Raw genomic sequence first — 24,046 nt, 5'->3', positions numbered from 1 at the left:
ATAAAATAAACCACAAATAAATCCCTAAATGCAAATAAATTCAGAAATAAAATAAAATAAATATGCAAATAAAAGGGTCTGATTCAATCCGGGGGCTCAGGATCATCTGGATGAAGGGCTCTGATGTCCCCATCAACTCCTTCCGGGTGAGAAAAACTCGAACCCGTCGAGTACAGGTCTGGCCGGCTGTCGTACTGCTCCAGAAGATCGGGGTCGAGGCGCTGCAACTGTGCTCTGGAAATCCATGTCACATCAAACTTTGGTCGACCTTTCCACCGAACAAGGTAACATTGGTAACCACCGTTCCTGCTTGAAATAACCTGCTCATCCAATATATGTTCTATTTGTTCTCTGCGTGCATGAAATTTGGGAGGTGGTAGCTCAACAGCAGGTAATAGGTCAGGGTATCCAACATGGGCAGGTATATCAATAAAGGGGTTAGAAGGCAGAAATATTATCTTTTTGTATGGGACTAAATCTTCAATATTAAATGTCGCACTAATCCCATAGTCATCAGGAAGATCCACAACATATGCATTCGAACTGATTTTCTTTAAGATTTTGAACGGTTCTGCACTACAAGTTTGCAATTTCTTAAACGTTTCCGAAGAAAGTCGTTCAAACCTAATTCTTATCATGACGTAATCTCTTTCACTTAACTCATTATAACGTCCGGTTAAATCAGCAAGGAATTTATATTTTAAGTTATTAAAGTGACTGCAATTGCTGATTTCTTGATGTAATGAATGTGGATGAGATGCAATTGATTGTGCAGACTCCAAGACTCTATACTGATGAGACATGAAAAATAGGTCTATGGGTTGCCTAGATTTGTAATCATGCACCACTTCAAACGGATTTATGCCTATAGACTTATGAACCGAACTATTATATGCAAACTCAACTGTCGGTAATATTAAATTCCAGGTCCTAGCATATGCATTTGGGTTGAGCCTATAATGTTGAAGGTTGGGCAGAAATACTCCGGGAACTAGATCAATTGCGTGTTGGATATCACACATCGGAGAAAGTGCATCCAGAAGATCATCATGGACTATATCATTAAACTCCTCTAGAAGGGAAACTACTATAGGGGAATGTTCAAGATTGGACTCCACATGGGTATCTTTAGCTACAAGTGCCAATTCAGGTGACTGACTCTCAATATCTGTCACTATCTCTTCCACAGTAGTGATGTGAAATGACTTGGTTGTACTTAGATCAATAGTCTCCCTTTGGAAATCATTTTGGACAAAATTTAATTCTATAGGTTCGTCTTCAAAGTCTTCTTCATAGTCTTCTATATTTGGTTCATAGACTTCTTCGACATATTCGACCTCTTGGATCCTAGCTTCTGGTTCAGTAATCAGGTAGGTCCTAATGGAACATTGGGATGCTATGTGGTCGAATTGTTGACACCTTGAGCATTGGGTTTGGTGCCCAAGAAAATGGGGAAGGATTACAGGTGGTGCAACCAAACCGATTTTAGGTTGGGCTGCAACAGGGGTTGGCGGTGTAGGGGTCCTAGAATTTTGCATGAGTTCACGGATCTCTTGTGTGAATTCCTTGTATCCAGCCCGCATGGCAACGATCTGTTCCTTGATAGACCTCAAAATGTCGGAATTCATGGTAGCTACAGGGATTTTAGGTTGATTGAGATAGTACTCCATATCACTACAGGTTAGCATGCAATGATGACACTGGGTGATGATGTGAAATGCAGTGTCACTAATGAAACCTTAATAACTATAATGCAAGACCAAATTTGATGCAGGACAACCTACTAATGCAATCTATTATGATTTCAGAAATCAGCAAGTCTTCACAATAATAACTTAAAATTTAAATGTTGCTGATTTTTACTTCGGTTATTCAGAATTAAGGATTAAGATTATTCAATTTAAGAAATTAGATTGCAATCAAGTAGTTCAGTTGTTCTGATCCTAAAGTAATTTGAGCGAATAATGTTGAGAAACGTCCTGTTGCTAGGGTGTGCTAATTTAATATCAAGATTTAATGGGTAATAGGATGGGTTCGAAAGTGAAAGGTTTAATGTTCTGAATTTTGACAGCAATATAAGTTTTCAAAATATAGCTATTATGCAAGAGAACCAGAACATAATTAAATGAACAAGCCAGAAAAAGTAGAAACCTATCACCTGTCGGGAAGCAGACGACCAGAGTGGTGCGCTCGAGGGCTAGGGCGACGATCAGGAGCGAAGTGCAGCTGATGGGCTTGAAAAGGGAGGAGGGAGGGGTGGTGTGGCCCCTGGAGAAAAAAAAGGCCCGTTGAAAGGGGCTCTGCAGTGGCTCGGCCTGCTGACTTGGGCTTATGAGAGAAAGTTGGGGCAGGCTACTGTTGTGTGGGCCTAGGGTCAGCCCGTGTTGGCTTTAGAAGTTGAGTGGGAGGCGCGTGGGATCGGCCCGATAGGAATGGGTTTGAGGGGAAGAGGGGCGGTGGCAGGTGACAGGGGTTCGGGATGGGGACGGCCGGCGGCGGAGCAGAGGAAGCGGCAGGCGGGTGGCGGCGGTCTGGTGCAGCGGCAAATGGAGGGGAAGCCGGAGGCGGCGAGGGGCTTTGGTGGAGGGGACGGCGATGGGAGTTCGGAAGGTGGCGGCGAGGCGGAGGCAGCAGTGGGCGGCGTGCGATCGGAGAAGAAGCGGTGGGGGTGGCGAAGGCGGCAAGGCGGGCGGCGACGGCGGACGAAGGCGGTGGCGAGGGTGCTCACGGGGAGGAAGATGAACAGGTACCCCTTTTTTTTTCCTTTTTTTTCTTTTTTTTTCTCTTTTTCCTTTTCTCTTTTTTTTTCTTTTTTTTTTTTTGCACGCACGTGCGGTTACGTGCGGAGCTGTTTTTGGGGACCCGGGTTACTGGATTCGGGTTAACGGGTTTTGTGACTTACCCGTTAATCCTTTCTTCAACTTCCCGATGGTTTCGGGAGAGGGCTCCGATCTTCACGGCGATGGCGGTGGCCGGGGCTCTAGGATCTACGGCGACGGGCGGTGGCCGATCACGGGATCCGGCCGGTGGCGCCTTTTTGTGGCGCGATGCAGCGGCGGTGAAGCGTGGGAGTGGTGGCCGCAGGCTTGGCGGCTGGCGGGACGGGGTGGAGGTCGCGGCTGCGGCGGCGGAGCTTGCGGCGGCAAGAGGCGGCTGACCACGGCAGCCACGGGCGGCGTCAACAGGCACGGGAACCCGAGCGGCGACGTTTCCGTGGGGAAATGGCTCCTCCGACGGCGGGCTCGGGCCTTCACTGGGCAGCGGCGGCGGCGAGAACGTCCGACGGTGGCTCGGCGCTGCTGGCGGCGACTGGTGGCGGCGGTGGGCGCGGGTGTGACGACGGGTGGGGTGGACCTGGCGACGGGATCTTCCCCTGTTCCTTGTGTGAGAACCGAGAGAGGGAAGAAAGGATTTCTTTTTCTCTTTTTTTTTTTTGGCTCTCGGTTCGGAAGAAGTCGGGAGAGAGAAGCTAGACCTCAAGGCTTTGGCAGATAACCTAGGTCGTGGCTTTGGCAGCAGGGGCAAAGCCGACGGCTCTGATACCAAGTTGATGCAGAACCTATTCCGGGAAGAAAGATTTCAGTGGTATTTGAAATCAGAAACAGAAGAAGAGGGAGAAGAGGAGGAAGAGGAGGAGAAGAAGGAGAAGAGAAGAAGAGAGGAGGAGAATACGTGGGGGAGAAAATTTCTTAATTCTTCATTAACCCTAATCATGAGAATAGTCCCTTTTATATAGGGCCCAAATACACAATTTGCATAAACCCCCTTAAACAACAATAAATCCTAATAAGCCCACAAATAACACAAGTAAACCACAAATAAGCCCTAAAATGCAAATAAACCCAGAAATAAAATAAACCACAAATAAATCCCTAAATGCAAATAAACCCAGAAATAAAATAAAATAAATATGCAAATAAAGGGTCTGATTCAATCCAGGGGCTCAGGATCATCTGGATGAAGGGCTCTGATGTCCCCATCAATAGGTGGCCTCTTTGTAGCTCATCACTCTAACAATATACTATGGATGCATTGTTTGCCAGGGGGGCATTACAGGATATGTCATGTTTTGATTTCTTTAAATATATTCATATTAGAACAATGCGAATCATCCATTTCAGCACCAAAAAAAAAAGCGTTGCTCCTTGAAAATCCTTAGAAGACCATCTCATTATCAAATAAAATGGTGCAGAAATGTAGTAGAGGGAGAGACGGAAGGAAAGGCAGCACTAAAATATTCAATCCTAAAATGCAAGGCCCAAGAGAAAGTGCCTCTAAAATTGGATTTCTGATAATGACTATTTATCTTGCATGCTTTTATGTAGTTATTTGGTTGGGCCTGTTCGTTGGGAGATGCATATGGGCTGGTTTTGATTGAAAAGCCCAATAATAGGGATTGAAGAATGTCAAAAATAGGCCTTGGGCTGGCTCATTGTGCACATACCGGCGTCTCTAGTTACTCTGGATCTTGGGTTGGCTCATACTGTTGTGTACATCCCGATGCCAATGGCTCTGATTCCTTTGGATATTGCGTTGATGATCATAAATTTCTCTCCCCCACTTATCGGGTCGGTTTAAGATCCGAAAACCTGCTAATTTTTACCCAATATCGAGTTTTCGGGTTATCAGATCGTTGAGATCCATACCCGACCGACAAGGGCCTTTAATTCCCAAGCCACGCGTCATGTTCAGCTGAGAGTGGCGAGGCAACCGAACCTTCTAGACGAAAGCTTGTATCCTCCTCCGTGGCCGTGTTCGCGGGCGGGGACGATGGACGACGAGAGCGTCGAGAGGATTCTGGAGCGCGAGAGACTCCAGATGGAGCAGATCAGAGAGCTCGACATGGAGGAGCTCCAGATCGAAGAAGTCGACGACGATCACTCTTCCGACGACGACGACGTCCTCGTCAGGTTCCTTTCTTCTCCCCGTTCCTTCCTTTTATCAGGATCTATCTAGGGTTTCGATAGATAGAGCGAAAGAAAGAGGTTTCTGACCTTGGAACCAGTTCTTGATGCTTGAGTCTGCGATTCTTGTGAAAAAGAAGGGAAAATCCTACTTTTAGTTTGGTTGCATGCAGGTTTTGATGTTCGTTCATTTGTGACTAAATCAATGATAAACAAACCCTAGGTGGCCTAAATTTCTTTTTAATGGTATTCCGTCTCTCAGGCTTTATGATGGGTGGATATCTTGACCGTGATTCCCAAATTCTAAGTTTATTACCTTGTTTTTAAGCAACGGATCGAGGTAAAGGGATCTCATCTCACACTTTATCGTGAAATCATATTGGAAATTGATGGTTAGATGCGTCTGAAGGTAGAAATGGTATAACGGTATCACTCGAAAGAAAGAGGTTTCTGATCTTGGAACCAGTTCTTGATTCTTGAGTCTGTGATTCTTGCGAAAAAGAGGGGGAAGCCCTAATTTTAGTTTGATTGCGGGCAAGTTTTGATGTACGTCATTTGTGACTAAATCAAAGATTATGGAGGAAACAAACTCTAGGTGCCCTAAAATTCTTCTTAATGGTCTTCTATCGCTCAGGCTTTATGATTTTAGCATAATAAAGAAGATGGGGTGGATATCTTGATTGTGAATCTCAAATTCTAAGTTTATTACCTTGCTTTTAAGCAACAGACCGAAGGTAAAGGGATCTAATCTCTCTCACGCTTTATGTTGAAATCATATTGGAAGTCGTCAGTTACATGCATCTGAAGTTGGAAATGACATACAAAGTATAGTGTTTTTGTATTATCTATGTATAAAACATGTTTGGTTTTTGTGCAGTATGAGATTTTGTTTTTTGAGATTTTTGTAGAACAGCTCAAGAAGATAGAAGGAAACATGCCCCCCCCCCCCTTTTTCAAAGAAAAGGGTCATGTTTAAATTTTTTTTATGCTATAGCAACACTTGGCCAATGAGGCTTCTTGTTGTGTGAGGCTGAGAGAAACATCCAAAACGTAGTGCGTTTAGTATCTAGCTGAGCAGAATACTGAATATAAACATTCTCTGTTTCACATGCTCTCCTACTTCCACTAAGTATTTGCATAAGGGAAGTAATAAAATTAAAAATTTAAAATGCTTCATGCACTACCTGATGTTCTGGCACATGCATGATAGCAGTGGTTCCTGTCCCACACAGCCGTTGAATAGGCCTAGCAGGCCCTTAACTGACTTGGCCATATATTGAATTATTCCATGGAGCTATCCCCGTGTTACTTGGTCAAAACATGCTCTGTATCAGTGAACCTTCAAAGCTGTTTCTGGTCAAGACCCTCACTGTGCGAGCAACATGTGTAAGTTGATGCTTTCTGATCTGCATATCCTGGCCTGCTGTAGTCTATTACTCTTTTTATACTTTAGCTCGGGAAGTTCTGATTAGGATTATTGCCCCTCTGTCTTTAAAATCCACCAGGAGAAACAGGAGGCAGTTGATGCATATTATGTGATGCATCTTTCCTTCTTTTTTTTTTTTTTTTTTTAAAAAGGAAGAATGAATCAATGTCAAATATTTGCTGACTAGTTGGCACAGAATAATGTTTACTATTCCATTTGTGTCTGATCACGTATATTGTTGTCTGTTTTATGTATGAAAGTGGCCGTGGTGATGGAGGGGCAGGTCCATCTGGTGGCTTTACCTTCAATACATGTTTGGCTTCATTGCATACATATCTTGGTGGTAATTATCCAATACTTTTGCTCAAATAATTATTTTTTCTTTTTCTTCTTTTCCCCTTTTTTTAGTTTTTGCAAACATAAACTTCATGATTACTGTTATGTAACAGAGGTTGATGATACCCATGGTAGGCTGTCTTTTTTGGATGGCGGTGCAATCTTGAATTTGCCAATGTTCTATCTTGAAGGTAAATTCTGTCTTTTAAATTTATTTATCAAAATACTATGTCTGGCTCTTCACAGACTATCTTTCTAGTGGCATAATCTTTCTCAGCATTCAGTCATTCCATCTGCTAACGTGCCCATTTAACCATAGTTCTCCGTTATTGTTGATAGTGTTGTGGTTGCTACTGTTGTAAGAGCATGGTTTTTTTATCATCTAATGATATTTTCCATGCCAAAATATGCATGCTATATGCATGTTGGTCCAGGAAAAGGTGAATGATGTAACAATTTTGACATATTAAAACCATCTCTCTGATAGAAAACTAGGTTCAGTTTTCTTGATAATTCAAATGTCAATCATTAAGATGCTCCACTGGACGTATTATAAGATCTGATAAATGATTTTGCAATCTTACTGACAATATGAACCATTTAATAAGCTTAATGTCAAGCATCTAAAATGACACAAGTGGTCAAAATAAATTATATGCCTTACATCCCAATATGGTAACCACAGTAATGCTCAACTTCATAATGAATAAGTTTCTAGGTTTAACAGTTCTAGGACATTTTCTTCTTTTATGAAGTTGCTCTTTTTTTTTTCTGAAGCGGGTTCGTCATACAATACGTGTACGAATACACCCAATAAAGTCAAAAAACACTAACTTGCGGAGTGCCTATGGCAGCTTTCCTTATCCTGACCAGAGAGTGTACCCTGAGTGATGAGCTGCATAGGCAACCACCTAGTCGGCCGCCCTATTAGCTTTTCTGAATGCATGTTTGGCCTGGAAGGCCACCTTATCCCTCATCATCATCCCTATATTCCGGATCAGGGGGTGGTTAGTGCTCTCACCCCTCGGCCCCTCCTGGATTCATTCGATAATCGTAACCGAATCGTCCTCCAGAATGATCGAGCTGGCCTGCAGCACCTGCCGCGCATGTCGAAAACCAGCCAAGGTGGCTCGCAGCTCTGCCCCCGGAACCGACGTGCTAAACAACTGGCAGTCACCTGCTGCCACCACCCTGGAGTGCGGGTCTCGTATAACAAAGCCTGCACCACCTTGCGCACATCTATCCAGTATCGATCCGTCGAAGTTGACCTTGAGGAAGCTCAGGGGTGGGGGTTCCTAGGTAAAGAACACCATCTGAGGAGCTGCCGGAGCAGAGAGGGAACCCTAGGTGTTCCAAGTTGTCAAAGGTCTATCTGAATAGAGGGTGGGCCTGATCTCCATCGCCTGTATTCGAGCGAACTCCGCAACAAACCTTGGTGACATCCTGTGCTCACCAAAAGTACGGGCGTTCTTTGCCAGCCAGATCTGATGTGCTGTGCAAGTCGCTCTGATGGCCTCTTGACATGTCTGGCGGCTGGCAAACCACTGCTGTATCACCTGTAGAAATTGAAACTTCCCACTCCAGGCTTCCTGCGAGATTTCTGTCCACTGCGATGCTGACCTCGCCCATGTACATTGGAATAGCACATGGTCCACTGACTCCTCAGCACCACATGTCTTGCACTCTGCGGGGATCCCCTAGCCATGCCTACTCAGCACCGCTCTCGTCGGAAGGCGGTCCCACGTCACCTTTCATAAGAAGAGTGCTGCTCACGGGTGAAGCCTCGACCTCCAGATCCAAGTGCAGTCCTGCCCCGGCTCATGCTCCCGCTGGATGACACGGGAGAGGTCACCCAATCTGATACTGGCCCTACAGGAGGTGCCCCAAATCCTGACATCTGAGCCCGCACGTCCTTGTACCGGAAGGGACCGGATTCTCTCAGCTAGGTGTACCCCGAACAATTGTCGTAGTCTGGCCTCATCCCACGCTGCCCCTCCTGGGGCTAGGAGGTCGCACACTTGCAACCCCACCACTGCCTTAGTATCAACCATGGTCGGCCAATACCTTAGGGGAAGGGTATCCACCCATGGGTCAACAGTCACCTTGATGCTCCGCCCATCGCCTATCAGCCATCTGGTGTTTGCCGACGCGGTCGGCAAGTACTTTCCGATCTCGCGCCACATGAAAGAGACTCGACGACCACTCCATGCCATCTCTGAGCCCTCGACTATATCTGGCTGCCATCACCTGACTCCAGAGCCCGTATGGCTCTAACAGGAATCAAACTGCATGTCGAGCAATGAAAGCCTCGCGACGCTCTGGTAGGGAATGCACCCCTAGACCACCCTCACTGGTGGGACGACAGACCTGCTTTCAGGCCACCAGATGCACCCCGTGGCCTCCATCGTGTGACCCCCACAAGAAGCACTAAAGGAGTCGCTCGATCCTCAGCAAAGTCGTCTTCGGTACCACAGTGTTGGCCATGAGATATACCGGCATGGACCCCAACACCGATTTGACCAGTGTCAATCTCCCTAGCATAGATAGGGAGGACGCCCTCCATTCCTCCAACCTGCTTTGTACCTGCTGCACCAAACCGGAGCACTCTGCCATCCGTAGTCTGCGGCCGGTGATAGGGACTTCCAGGTAGGTCAGTATCCCATCCTGATCAGGTATTTGCAGAATTCTCTGGATCTCTTGTCTGACCTTGCTCTCCGTGCTCGGGCTGAAATTGATAGCTGATTTCAGGAAGCTTACGCTCTGATCGGATGCCGCGCAGTAACCCGCCACCACCCTGCGGAGGAAGCAAAAGTCGAAGCTTATGAATGAGGTTCGACTTTCCACACCAAAAGTCTCTTCCTATCTTGTTCGCCTTGGCCAGAAGAAGACAATCATCAGCGAAAAGTAAGTGGGAGAGAGGTCCAGCCTCCGGTGCTGGAACATAGGCCTTCAGCTTCCGGCTGGCACACACTCTCTGCACATCACGAGAAAAAATATCAGCACAGATAATAAACACTATGGGGATAAGGGACATCCCCGACGCAGCCCCATGGTGGACTCGAAAAAAGGTGACGGTGTGCCGTTGATCAAGATAGAGAACTTTGGCCCCCGGACACACCCCAGGACCCATCCAATCCACTGCATGTGGAAGCCGTAAGCCTCCAGTGCCTGCTGAAGAAAACTCCACCTGATCCAGTCGTAAGCCCTTTCCATATCCAACTTGATAGCCATCAAGCTTCGCCGCTTCGGTGCTTGCTGAAAATCCAACATTATCTCCTGGGCCAATATAGCGTTATGAGATATATTTCTGCCAGCTACAAAAGCCCCCTTCTCTTGGCTAATGATGCCATGCAATAGGGGCTTCATCCTATCCACAATTATTCTCGCCACAACCTTGTACAGGGTTGTGCACAAACTAATGGGCCTAAAATGACAAGGCTCTGCCGCCTCCGGATGCTTCGGTATGAGCGTAATGAAGGTGACCTTCCAATCCTCCGGCATCACCGCCTGAGTAAAAAAGCACTGAACAGCCTCTACCACATCTCTCCGAATGATACCCCAATATTGCCGAAAAAAGAACGAGGGAAAACCATTAGGTCCTGGGGCCTTGTCTGCTGCTAGAGCCCAGATTGCCTCCTGTACCTCTCGTGTTGACACCGGCCGGACCAGGGTTGCGTTCTTATCATCATCAATATCCGCATCCATCCTCGGGATGTGGTCTCCATCACCAGAGTCCTCATCCTCTGTCCATCTGGCGCAGAAAAAGTCAAGTAAGACCTGTCTGATGGCAGGCTCATCTTCCACCCGATGGCCAGAGCAATCTCGCAAAGAGTGGATCATGCTCCACTGTCTCCGAATAATCGTAGACCGATGGAAGAAATTAGTATTACGGTCATCCTCACTCACCCACTGAACCCGAGATTTCTGTCGTCAGTAGATCTCATGCTACTGTAGTAGTGAGTGGTGAGTTGCTAGAAGGCCTCGAAGGTCAACCATGTACCGAGAGCGCGCCCTCGAGATATTCTTTCCTTTGCAACTCAGCGATTGCAGTCTCCACCCCCTCCACTCTCCGGAAGATATTGCCCACAACCTCGCGGTTCCAACGGCGAAGATGCCTCTTGGTCAGCTTTAGTTTGCGCGAAACCCATTGCATTGCATCCCCACACACCGGGATGCGCCATGCATCGCGGACAATATCCCAAGACAGGGGGTACGATAGGCAAACCTTCTCAAAGCGGAAGGGGCTGTGATGATTAGGTTCCGATAATGTGGAAATCAGCAGGGGGCAGTGGTTCGAAGCAATCCGAGGTAAATGGCTAACTCAGTAGGTAGGAAATCGAAGGATCCAGTCCGGGGACGCAAAGGCCCTGTCTAGTCGCTCCCAAATTCTAGCATTGCCAAGCTGATTGTTGCACCAGGTAAACTGTGGTCCGGAGAAACCTAAGTCTATCAAGCTGTTTCGCGACACAAAATCATGAAACTCCCTCCTATCCACTCTATCTGTGAAGGCTGCACCTCCCCTCTTATCACTCGTACTTAGGATACAATTGAAATCACCAACTACCACCGTCGGGACACCCTGGGCGGCAAGGTTGGTGATCTCCTGCCAAAGGACTCTTTTAACCCTGTAGTCCGTGCTCGCGTACACACCACACAACACCCACGGAGCAGCATCAGATTCCGACGCGATTATAACTACCTGTTGGGGGCAGTTGTGGAAAACATCAACTGTCGCCACTCCTCGCCTCCACAGGACCAGGATACCTCCCGACAGCCCCTGGGAATCGACTGCATATGTCTCCCAGTCCCTCCCCAGGCGCCGCCTCAGCCATACGAGTCCCTCGCCAGATAATCGAGTCTCATTAAGGAAACAGATCTCTGGACAGTGGATCTGAACTAACCGCTTAAAGGAGGACATGAAGGACGGCTTGGCGGCCCCCTACAATTTCAGGCTAAGATCCTCATGGATCACAGTCCACATAATCGGCCTCAGACTTATCATTCTCCTGGGTCACAGGGGCTGCCTCAAGCTCGCTGCCTAGGCCCCCTGCTCATCCTCATCACCTGTAGTGGATAGGATATGCATGACTGCCGCCCTGACTCGTTGCACAATAGTTGGGTGGTCCGTACGCCCTCCTGGCATCAATGGCTCGGCTAGACTCCCCTCCGAAAGCGACACGAGGTGGCCCCCGGCGTCGCTCCCACCAAGGGCAGTCTCCAGCTGCTCGCTCACCTGAGGTCGGGGGCGGAGGATCGAACTGGAAGACCCCATCTGGGCCTCTCCCAATGCTCTCATGTGCGTCCCATGACTGGGGCTCTCTCATCACGCCCGGCGGGAGAAGGGCCTGGCCATCGTGCAGGGGGGTCCCCAGCTCCAAATCAAGCCCCCGACAGGGTGGGCTATACTGGAAAAGCTCTGCTGGCACCTCACTTTGGGCCTGCAACTCCGGCTCGGCCTGACTCCCTAGGCCCGGGGCTAACTGGGCCTGTGGGCCTGCCGTAACCTGGGCCCGTGGGTCCACTACGAGCTGGGCTTGTGGGCCCTGGGCTCGCGGGCCATCATAACGCAGCGCGGCTGGGGGGAGATGGCCGCGCGCGTCTTTGCGTGGGCCCAACGCGATCTAGGCCTGCGCGCCTTGAACGCGGGGTGCGGCCACGGTGCGGGGCGTGCCCTCGGCGCAAGGCGCGCTGTGGGCTGCACCCGCCGGCCCACATACCCGGCGCCCAACCCTGTGGGCTTGGGCGCGCTGGGCCAACCCATTTCTGGCCTGCTGGTCCAACGCGGGGGCTGCGTGGGCCGACTGGGCCCCCTGACCTAGGCCCCCTAGCGGGTCGAGGCCCGCAGGTGGCTTGGGCCGCTTCTGATTTTGGGCTTGGGCCTCGCCCACCCAACTGGGCCCCGGGTCAGCCTGCAATGGGATCGGGCTGACTTGCTGACTCGGCCCCGGGTCCCCCGACTCGGCCAAGCCCTTCGCTAGCTCGTCGGCGAGCCGATCTGGAAAGGGCCGAAGGGGTTTCGGGTACGACTCATCCCCCCGTCAGCCAACGGCAACCGGCGGCGCGCAACCTTCGCTGGCTTTTGCCAGCCGTCGGTGTCCGCCGGGGACACTGACGATGTCGGGCGAGCCGCCGGAGATGGCGGCCGAGTCGAGGATGATCCAAGCCCTGATTGAGGCTCGGTCGTCTGCCTTGGCCGCGGCGGTCGATTCTCCCGCGGGAGTCTTCGCCACGTCGCCACCATCCAAGGGCCATAGATTGGCCCTTGGACCTCCTTTCGGACGCCCGGAGGCGCCTGAGCAGGCCCGCCCCCGAGTCCACCTCCATCGAGGGCAAATCCTCCTCGGCATGGGTGGTCGCCGGAAGGCAGCATGCCGCTGCCAGATGACCCATCCGCCCACAAGGGGGGTAAAGGGTGTTGGGAACTCGCCCATGCTGCAGAAAATTAAAAAATTTCAGATGGCAGCGGAATTGGCATGCGCGGAATCAACGTTCATCTCATGAACGTTATTCAAAAACCGTTCGTAGATAGATTAGGATTAAAAACTTTTAATAACATTAGGAAGATCAGATCTTCACCTTGTGCGAATAGATGATCACCGCAAACTGATGATCGTGGTTTTGGAAGAAGGCTCGCTTGAAGCCGCACACGCGTCCGGCCTCTACGGGTATCCACACGAAGTAAAGATCCGATCAATGCTCTCTTGTCTCCCTGGGGTGCTAGCTCCCTTGCAGAGAATTGTTTTGATGGCTGATCACCTCCCTTTCAATCAACCCTTGATTGTGCTTGGGAGGAGGAAGAAGAAGGATGAAGAGCAACGAAGCCCCTGCAGCCTTCTTCCTTTTTCCTGCGTTGGAACCAAGGAGGAGGGAAGAAGAGGGCCGCCAACACCTTGGAGTTACTGAAACCAAGAGGAGAGGAGAGGGGGCGTACGGCTGGAAGAAGAAGGGCTTGAATGCCCTAGGTGCTGCCCCCTCTTCTCCTTAAAAAGGATGTGGAGCTCCTACAAATTAGGAGCTCCTTGATTGATTTCCAAGAGGGGCGCCAGCCCCTCTTGTGTTGCCGCACCAACAAGGAAAAAGGGGAGGGGCATGCGCCCCTCCCTCTTGTGTTGCCCTAGTCCTCCTTTCATGCCCCTCCCTCTTTTGTTGCCCTAGTCCTCCTTTAAGGAGGATTTAGAGGCCCTAATGTGGCTAAGTCCTAATCTAATTAGGCTTAGTCCAAGGGTGAACCAATTTTTGAGTTTAATCCATGCTAGTCGTAATCCAATTAGAACTCAAATGAACCATGACTCAATTGAACTCTTCAATCCTAATTCAATTAGGAGTCATGTTAATTCATTAGATTAACAATTAATTGGGACTTAAGAAATCCTAATCCAATTAGGATTTATTTAATTTTAGTCCTAATCCAATTATGACTCTAATTTGAATCCGAAGTCCTAATCTAATTAGGACTTCTAGGAATCCTACTCTAAGTAGGAATCCAAGTTGAATTCAAAAATCCTAATTTAATTAGGATTGTAGGAATCCTGCTCCAAGTAGGACTCCCAGTCCTAGTCCAAGTAGGATTTTCGGTCATAATCCAATTAGGATTCCAGGAATCTTACTTCAAGTAGGATTCGTGTTTTAAGTCCAATTAATCAATTTCCATTATTCATTCTTCAACTGATTATCAATCGAATTGATTACTCGTGATTCATAATCACAATTCAACCATCGGATCGGTCAATACTAGGGGTGGCAATCGGGTCGGGTCAGGCATAAACAGGTCGGGTCAAATATAGGTCGGGTCAGAAAACTATAAATCTGAACCCGACCTGTTTATTAAACGGGTCAGGAATTACAAACCTGAACCTGACCTGTTTATTAAACAGATAACCCGACCCGACCCGTTTAACCTGTTTAATAAACAGGTAACCTGTTTATCCAACCCGACCCGACCTGTTTAACCTGTTTGCACAACCTGACCCGTTTAACCTGTTTAGACCTGTTTAATCTGTCCAACCCAACCTATTTAACCTGCCCAACCCGACCTGTTTAGACCTGTTTAGACCCGTTTAACCTGTTTAACCTGTTTAACCCGTTTAACCTGTTTAGACCTGTTTAACTTGCCCAACAGTTAAACGGGTTAAACGGTTTAAACGGATCAGACATCTAAAACCTATATTCGACCCAATTAATAAACAGGTTAAACGGGTCGACCTGTTTACGATCCGAACCTGTTTAGGCCAAACCCAAACCTGTTTATGGCGGGTCGAACACGGGTCGGGTTGGCGGGTCGGGTCATATTTTGCCACCCCTAGTCAATACCTCTAGTGTGTGTGACCGCATAGGTTCTATTCTGAGTGGTAGTGAGATATATTGCGATCTCTATCACAATATCACAATATCATTGAAAACTTCTTTCAATGGGTTGGAACGATTTCAACTCAACTCATTAGGGTTTATCGACCATCGAGATATTTCCTGTGAGTCTCACCATCCACCAGTGACACCTAGCAGCATGTAGTGGCTACCCAGCAGAATGGAATGATGAACCTTTAGGTGCAGTTATTGTGTGATACAGTTTCTTTATCGTGGATCCCTACAGGACGGAGGTCATGGATGACTCGTCAAACTCCATCGTCTGTCATATGTCTAGATTTATTCGACTTAAGTTTGAGAGTGGAAAACTCTTTCTCCACTATGCAATCTGCCCCGGCCGAGGTCTTACGAACTTAGTCTTATAAATCACATAGGATCTCTCCTTATCTATCAAGGTCGATAGATTCCTTGTAGGCGCATGTCCTACTCCTACAGTGAACCTACTGCAGCCAATCTACACTGCATGGATCCATATGGCTAGAGACTATGTTTGTGTGCAGTCAAACTACAATAACCTCACTGTGAGTAGCCGAAGCACCGCAGGTCAAAGGACCAGTCACACCACTGCAACATCAAGCAAGTCACTGACGAGTGGATAGACATCCAAGTGACTTCTTGTCTTGGTCACGCTCAGTACCCTTGTTCTCTAACAAGCACTTGCACTATTACTTTAGTGTTCCTACACTGTGGACTCGAGTCTCGTTCATTCATAAGGAAGCGATGTGTGCACGGATCTCATCGGATCGATTACCGTCCTCGTGATGATCCATCGATCAGGAACATTCAGAAATTAATCACCAATGATGCATGGCTCAAATTCTTAACTCTTAAGAATATGCATCATCATCTTATTAATTCTTGGACGATTCATGGACACATAAACAATATGAATGAAAAAGATGCCTTTTATTTATTCAATAATAAATAGTCAAGTACAAAATTATGTTCTAGAATTAACAATGTGTCAGCCAGATTGGCTTCTAGGGCATACATCTAACAATCTCCCACTTGCACTAAAGCCAATCAGTCATATATCTAAGTCCCATCTTCTCAAGGTGGGCTTCAGTCTTTTGCTGACTCAGCTGCTTAGTGAACGGGTCCGTCACGTTGTCCGCGGAGTCTACTCTTTGCACCTCGACATACTTCTTCTTAACATAGCGCGAATGAGGTGGAAGCGCCGCTCTATATGCTTGGACTTCTGATGAGATTTTGGCTCCTTAGCAAGAGCTATGGCGTCTTTATTATCGCAGTAGAGTGTTATGGCATCTGATGACATTACATCCAATTTCGCAATGAATTTCTTGAACCAGAAGTCTTCCTTAGCTGCTTCAGAGGTGGCGATATATTCAGCTTCTGTAGTAGAATCAGCAATGATCGGTTGTTTAGAACTTTTCCAATTTATCGTACCACCATTGCACAAGAACACATATCCAAATATAGACTTTCTATCATCGATATCAGTCATGAAGTCTGAATCTGTGTACCCTTCTATCTTTAACTCTGATGCTCCTCCAAAGATCAAGAATAAATCTTTAGTTCTTCTTAAGTACTTAAGAATATTCTTCACAGCTATCCAGTGCTCTTCACCTGGATTCGACTAATATCTGCTAGTGACACTCATAGCAAGGGATATATCAGGTCGTGTACACAGCATGGCATACATGAGGCTCCCTATCGCCGATGTATAAGAGATCTGGCTCGTACGTTTAATCTCTTCAGATGTGTTGGGGCACATCTTCTTGGAGAGATGAATTCCATGCCTAAGGGGTAAGAGACCCCTTTTGGAGTTTTTCATGCTGAACCTTTTCAGCACTTCCTCTATGTACATCTTCTGTGATAGACCAAGTATCCTTTTAGATCTATCTCTATAGATTTTTATCCCCAAAATATAGAATGCTTCCCCAAGGTCTTTCATGGAGAACTCTTTTGATAACCAGACCTTGACCGAGTTTAGCATGGAAATATCATTCCTTATCAAGAGAATGTCGTCCACGTACAATACGAGAAACACGACAGCACTTCCACTAACCTTCTTGTAAACACATGGTTGCTCTTCGTTTTTGATGAAATCAAACGTTTTGATTGCATTATTGAAACGAGTATTCCAACTCCGAAATGCTTGCTTTAATCCATAAATGGACCTTTGCAGCTTGCAGACCTTGTGATCTCCATCACTAGAAGTGAAACCCAAAGGCTGCTCCATATAGATTTCTTCATCAAGATATCCATTTAGGAAAGCAGTTTTCATATCTATCTGCCAAATTTTATAATAATGAAATGCTGCAATGACAAGCAATGTTCGGATGGATTTCAGCATGGCTACAGGTGAAAAGGTCTCCTGATAGTCAATGCCCTCGCGCTGACTATATCCTTTCGCCACTAGCCTTGCTTTATAGGTCTCTACCTTTCCATCCGAACCTATCTTCCTTTTGTAGATTCATTTGCATCCAATAGGTACAATACCTTCTGGTGGATCCACTAAAGTCCAGACTTGGTTGGGATGCATGGAGTTTAACTCTGACTTCATAGCTTCCAGCCATTTCTCGGAATCGATATCTGATATCGCCTCGTCGCAGGTTTTGGGATTCTCTATGTGTTTCCTATCTCCCATGAGGAACATTTTCTTAGTATCCTCTTCAAGCATACCTAAGTATCTATCAGGAGGATGGGAGATCTTACTAGATCTGCGAGGTGGAGGAACAACGTGTACTAGCTCTGTATGAATGGGTTCTATAGGATCCATGACTCGTTGCTTTTCAGAGACTTTCTTTTCAAGCTCATTTGTCCTCCCACTGCCTCTATCAAGGATAAACTATTTTGCCAAGAAGATGGCATATCGCCTCACAAACACATTGTGATCCTCTGAGACGTAAAAAATATATCCTAATGACTCTTTAGGATATCCTATAAAACGAGCATGTATGGTCCTAGCCTCTAGCTTGTCCGCTTGTAGTCGCTTGACGTGGGCCGGACATCCCCAAATCTTGAGATGACCAAGACTTGGTTTCTTACCATGCCATATCTCATACGGTGTGGTAGGAACGGATTAAGAGGAAACTCTATTCAACAAATAAATTGCGGTAAGTAAGGCATCTCTCCAAAGAAACATAGGTAAATCAGTGAAGCTCATCATGGACCGGACCATATCCAATAGAGTCCGATTTCTCCTCTCTGACACCCCGTTGAGTTGAGGTATACCCGGAGAAGTCCATTGTGAGACTATGCTATTCTCCTTGAGATAGTCCCGGAATTCTCCACTAAGGTATTCTCCTCCTCGATCTGATCGAAGAGCCTTAAGGGGTTTTCCAGTTTATTTTTCTACTTCATTTCTGAACTCTTTGAACTTTTCAAAAGATTCAGATTTGTGTCTCATAAGATACACATACCCATATCGTGAATAATCATCGGTAAAGGTAATGAAGTATGAATAACGTCCCCTGGCTAGCACATCGAATGGGCCACACACATCTGTGTGTACCGGGGTAAGTATTTCAGTGGTTCTCTCCCCATGTCCTGCAAAGGATAATCTAGCCATTTTTTCTTTAAGACAGAACTCGCAAACTGGATATGACTCGGAAGTCAATGAGCCGATAAGCCCATCTTTCTCCATTTTGTTCATTCTTTCCTCTCCAATATGGCCAAGTTTGAGGTGCCACAAATACTTTTGGTTTATCTCATCCCTGGATCTTTTGGAACCTTTGGCACTCACTTCTTGCTCAGACACATTTACAGATACATCCATATGCAAATGTTAGAGACTGTCAATCATAAAACCACGTGCGACTATTTTATTTCTGAAATAAATAGGACAACAGTCTTTGTCAAATGTAAAAACATGACCTTCCTGTGCTAGACATGAAACAGAAATCAAATTTCTGCTAGCAGTAGGTACATAATAACAGTCTCTAAGTAATAAACTAAAAACGGTAGTCGCAGAGGGTAGGTGCCCATAGCCACAGCAGCAACTTTTGTCCCGTTGCCAATCCGAAGGGTTACCGCACCTTCCACCAGCCTTCTACTTTCCTTTAGACCCTGCATAGTAGTGCACAAGTGAGCAATAGAACCAGAATATATAACCCAACTAGAAGTAGAAAAAACCGTTAGATTAGTTTCAATTACGAGCAAGTTTATACCTTCCGAAGGTGTGTCTGTCTTCTTGTTCTTCAGGCTCTCGAGATGTAAAGGACAGTTTCTCTTCCAGTGGCCGTCAATATTGCAGTGGAAACATTTTTCTTTGTCATTAGCCTTTTTCTTTTGAACTTTCTTCTCTGGCTTCTTTTCTTTCTTCTGCTTTTTTGCAGGCTTCTTTTTCTTCCAAGTAGACTTTCTCTTGGAACCAGAAGTCAGCTCAGCAGCAAGGACAGTGCCCCTTGAACCTTTCAAGGCTCCCTCAGCAGTTACCAATATATTTAGCAGTTCAGTCTTAGTGCATTCAATCTTATTCATGTGGTAGTTTACTATAAACTGTCCAAATGAATCAGGAAGTGACTGTAGGATCAAATCCACTTGCAATTCCTTATGCATGTTCATTCCGAGCTTCTTAAGCTCCTCTAGATCCTTGATCATGGTCAGACCGTGATCATGGACAGACTGCCCCTCGCGCATCTTTGCCTTGAAGAGCCTCTTGGACACTTCAAAGCGAGCTGTGCGACTCTGTTCACCGTACAACTCTTGTAGGTGTGCCAACATCTTCCTAGCAGTCTTCATGTTCTCATGATGGCATTGGAGTTCGTTGCACATGGATGCTATGATGTAGCACTTGACTCTAACGTCATCATCCATCCACTTCTGATGCGTCTCACGCTGATCATCAGTAGGACGTGCTGGTAGTCTGGGGATATCTCTTTCGAGTACGTAGCCTAGTTTCTCACAATTCAGAACAATTTTGAGGTTTCTAAGCCAGTCCTTGTAATTGGTTCCGGTCAGTCGGTTGGTCTCAAGAATACGGATCAAAGGATTTGAAGCTGACATTGTGATCTGCAGAGAGTAAAGATTCTAGTTAGACTTTGTACTTGATCTTAATTTGTTCTAGGGTCTTTTAGAACAAATGTACCTTCCACTATTTTCTCGAATTCCTCACGTTCTCCTGATAGAAAAACGGAAATCCTACACGACTAGGATTTCTAGTGGGTACTGCGGTCCCACCAATTTACATGCCACCTCACCTAACAGTTATTGGTGACACATAAATGGATGAGTGTACAACTCTTGTACGATGCTTCTCAAGCATGTTGCAGTGCTTTTTGGTCTATAAGCCATGAAGACCTCACCTAACAGTTATTGGTCATATTTTTTGGTTAAGTCAGACCCACCGTATAATCGTAGAAATAAAGTCGTCATTGGATCCTCACCTAACAGTTATTGGTGCCTAACCCCATCTTTACCCCTACAACATCTCAACATCTCATGTCTATAGAGAGGTCCAGCCCCCCGATGCAACTTGCCCACTGTGTCCAGCCGAGACAAGTCAACAGCAGAAAGATCTTAGCAGCTCTACTACGGTGGAAGACCTATGGACTTAATATTGGTTAATCATGTCTTAGTGTTTGCAACTTGAGCTCTTCATAAGAGGTAATCGAACAATTGGCCAGGTAAGCAGGTGGGAGGCTTTCCTTACTCAGAGAGTAAGGTCCTAATTAAGTAACCACCTTTCATGCTTTCCTAGACACCAATTAGATCAATTAATCTAATATGACTTACTCATGTTGGTTCACTCTCGACTGATTGAGGAGGTTTTAGTTTAGGTCTCATTGGGATTGCTCCATTAGTTTGCATCACATGCAAACCTATCTACCCCGCTCTCATTCGCATCACATGCAAACGGCACATCGCAGGCAGTTATAATTGCAGCAATAAATAAAAGCTGAATTTAAATAGGTGATGATCATGGATTCTAATTAGGTCATATTACAAGTACATGCACATCAATTGATCAGCTGGTCTTCAACTCTTCAATTTGTCCCGAGCCTCCTTGATTCGATCCCTGATCAACTCTTGATCCAATCGCCATCAACCGCTCAGATCGCCGTTCATCTCATGTACTATCTTCGACTGATTGTTGACGTACATTATATCACAGAAATACAACCAGATATATAATAATTACATCCCCTTTTTGGAGGCACGCAGGCCTCTCAAAACATCAAATAAGATGCATGCAAGCATCTGAAAAATTACATGACATTACAGATCACATTGCAGGTCTTTACATTTGATACTAAAAGGGTTTGAATTCTATGATCATCACCACATGCAACAATTATAATTTTCAGATCTGAAATCTAATTGATTACGTTATGACATGGGTTACTGATCATGCTAGACATGATTCTAAACTTTGTAATCCCATTAACAATGCAATAGAATCATCAACTTATCTCATAAAAATTAGCGTGCAAAAATCAGCAACCCTGAAAATCTGCTTGCAGAAAATTTTCAGCATGCATAACCTTTCAAATTTCAAATCTTATATGCCTTTTAATAATTAATCCTAACCTTAAACTACGAAGCCTAGACTCTGATACCACTGTTGGGAACCCGCCCATGCCGCAAAAAATTAAAAAAATTCAGATGGCAGCAGAATTGGCATGCGCGGGATCAACGTTCATCTCATGAACGTTATTCAAAAATCGTTTGTAGATAGATTAGGATTAAAAATTTTCAATAACATTAGGAAGATCAGATCTTCACCTTGTGCGGGTAGATGATCACCGCAAACTGATGATCGTGGTTTTGGAAGAAGGCTCGCTTGAAGCCGCACACGCGTCCGGCCTCTACGGGTATCCACACGAAGTAGAGATCCGATCAATGCTCTCTTGTCTCCCCGGGGTGCTAGCTTCCTTGCAGAGACTTGTTTTGATGGCTGATCACCTCCTTTTCAATCAACCCTTGATTGTGATTGGGAGGAGGAAGAAGAAGGATGAAGAGAGGAGGAGCAACGAAGCCCCTGCAGCCTTCTTCCTTTTCCCTGCGTTGGAACCAAGGAGGAGGGAAGAAGAGGGCCGCCAACACCTTGGAGTTATCTTCCTTGCTTGCGGCTGAAACCAAGAGGAGAGGAGAGGGGGCGTACGGCTGGAAGAAGAAAGGCTTGAATGCCCTAGGTGCTGCCCCCTCTTCTCCTTAAAAAGGATGTGGAGCTCCTACGAATTAGGAGCTCCTTGATTGATTTCCAAGAGGGGCGCCAGCCCCTCTTGTGTTGCCGCACCAACAAGGAAAAAGGGGAGGGGGCATGCGCCCCTCCCTCTTGTGTTGCCCTAGTCCTCCTTTAAGGAGGATTGGGAGACCCTAATGTGGCCAAGTCCTAATCTAATTAGGCTTAGTCCAAGGGTGAACCAATTTTTGGATTTAATCCATGCTAGTCCTAATCTAATTAGAACTCAAATGAACCATGACTCAATTGAACTCTTCAATCCTAATTCAATTAGGAGTCATGTTAATTCATTAGATTAACAATTAATTGGGACTTAAAAAATCTTAATCCAATTAGGATTTATTTAATTTTAGTCCTAATCCAATTAGGATTTATTTAATTTTAGTCCTAATCCAATTATGACTCTAATTTGAATCCGAAGTCCTAATCTAATTAGGACTTCTAGGAATCCTACTCTAAGTAGGAATCCAAGTTGAATTCAAAAATCCTAATTTAATTATGATTGTAGGAATCCTACTCCAAGTAGGACTTCCAGTCCTAGTCCAAGTAGGATTTCCGGTCATAATTCAATTAGGACTCCAGGAATCCTACTCCAAGTAGGATTCGTGTTTTAAGTCCAATTAATCAATTTTCATTATTCCTTCTTCAACTGATTATCAATCGAATTGATTACTTCGTGATTCATAATCACAATTCAACCATCGAATCGGTCAATACCTCTAGTGTGTGTGATCCCATAGGTTCTATTCTGACTAGTAGTGAGATATATTGCGATCTCTATCACAATATCATTGAAAACTCCTTTCAATGGGTTGGAACGATTCCAACTAAACTTATTAGGGTTTATCGACCATCAAGATATTTTCTGAGTCTCACCATCCATCAGTGACACCTAGCAGCATGTAGTGGCTACCCAGCAGAATGGAATGATGAACCTTTAGGTGCAGTTATTGTGTGATACAGTTCCTCTATCGTGGATCCCTACAGGACGGAGGTCATGGATGACTTGTTAAACCCCATCGTGTAACATATGTCTAGATTTATTCGACTTAAGTTTGAGAGTGGAAAACTCTTTCTCCACTATGCAATCTGCCCCGGCCGAGGTTTTACGAACTTAGTCTTATAAATCATATAGGATCTCTCCTTATCCATCAAGGTCGATAGATTCCTTGTAGGCGCATGCCCTACTCCTACAGTGAACCTATTGCAGCCAATCTACACTGCATGGACTCATATGGCTAGAGACTACGTTTGTGTGCAGTCAAACTACAATAACCTCACTATGAGTAGCCGAAGCACCGCAGGTCAAAGTACCAGTCACACCACTACAACATCAAGCAAGTCATTGACAAGTGGATAGACATCCAAGTGACTTCTTGTCTTGGTCACGCTCAGTACCATTGTTCTCTAACAAGCACCTGCACTATCACTTCAGTGTCCCTACACTGTGGACTCGAGTTTCGTTCATCCGTAAGAAAGCGATGTGTGCACTGATTTCATCGGATCGATCACCGTTCTCGTGATGATCCATCGATCAGCAGCATTCAGAAATTAATCACCAATGATGCATGGCTCAAATTCTTAACTCTTAAGAATATGCATCATCTTATTAATTCTTGGACAATTCATAGACACAAAACAATATGAATGAAAAAGATGACTTTTATTTATTCAATAATAAATAGTCAAGTACAAAATTATGTCCTATAATTAACAATGTGCCAGCCAGATTGGCTTCTAGGGCATCCATCTAACAGAGGGTCGGCGCGTTTTTGAAGACGAAGGGTTGCCATCGCACCTTCGTCTTCCCCTAGATCAACACGCCCGGTAGAAGGGGTTTGGTAGTGTCGACCGCCATCTTCTCCC

At 45.9% G+C, this 24,046-nt stretch overlaps 1 protein-coding gene across 2 annotated transcripts in view; it reads left to right on the top strand.

Moving 5' to 3' along the window:
* The first annotated feature begins 4,680 nt into the window (after positions 1 to 4,680).
* LOC103721361 (ATP-dependent protease La (LON) domain protein) overlaps positions 4,681 to 24,046 on the top strand; it is a 33,090-nt gene continuing 13,724 nt past the window's right edge. The window contains exons 1-3 of one of the 2 annotated variants that reach the window (XR_015971450.1): positions 4,681 to 4,910; positions 6,591 to 6,673; positions 6,780 to 6,857. Coding sequence is in view for 1 of the 2 variants with exons in the window: in XM_008811534.6 (XP_008809756.2) it covers positions 4,771 to 4,910; positions 6,591 to 6,673; positions 6,780 to 6,857 (301 nt within the window). In the remaining variant the exon portion in view is untranslated. The remainder of the gene's footprint in view (positions 4,911 to 6,590; positions 6,674 to 6,779; positions 6,858 to 24,046) is intronic. The other variant, XM_008811534.6, reaches the window with a different exon arrangement.

Source organism: Phoenix dactylifera, chromosome 1 (genome assembly GCF_051530095.1).
Source record: "Phoenix dactylifera cultivar Ajwa chromosome 1, Ajwa_hap1_PhDact_Kaust_v1.1, whole genome shotgun sequence".
In the NCBI taxonomy this organism is placed as follows: Eukaryota; Viridiplantae; Streptophyta; class Magnoliopsida; order Arecales; family Arecaceae; genus Phoenix; species Phoenix dactylifera.
The sequence above is the reverse complement of the archived record's forward strand: the minus strand, read 5'-3'. Positions and strand labels throughout refer to the sequence as shown.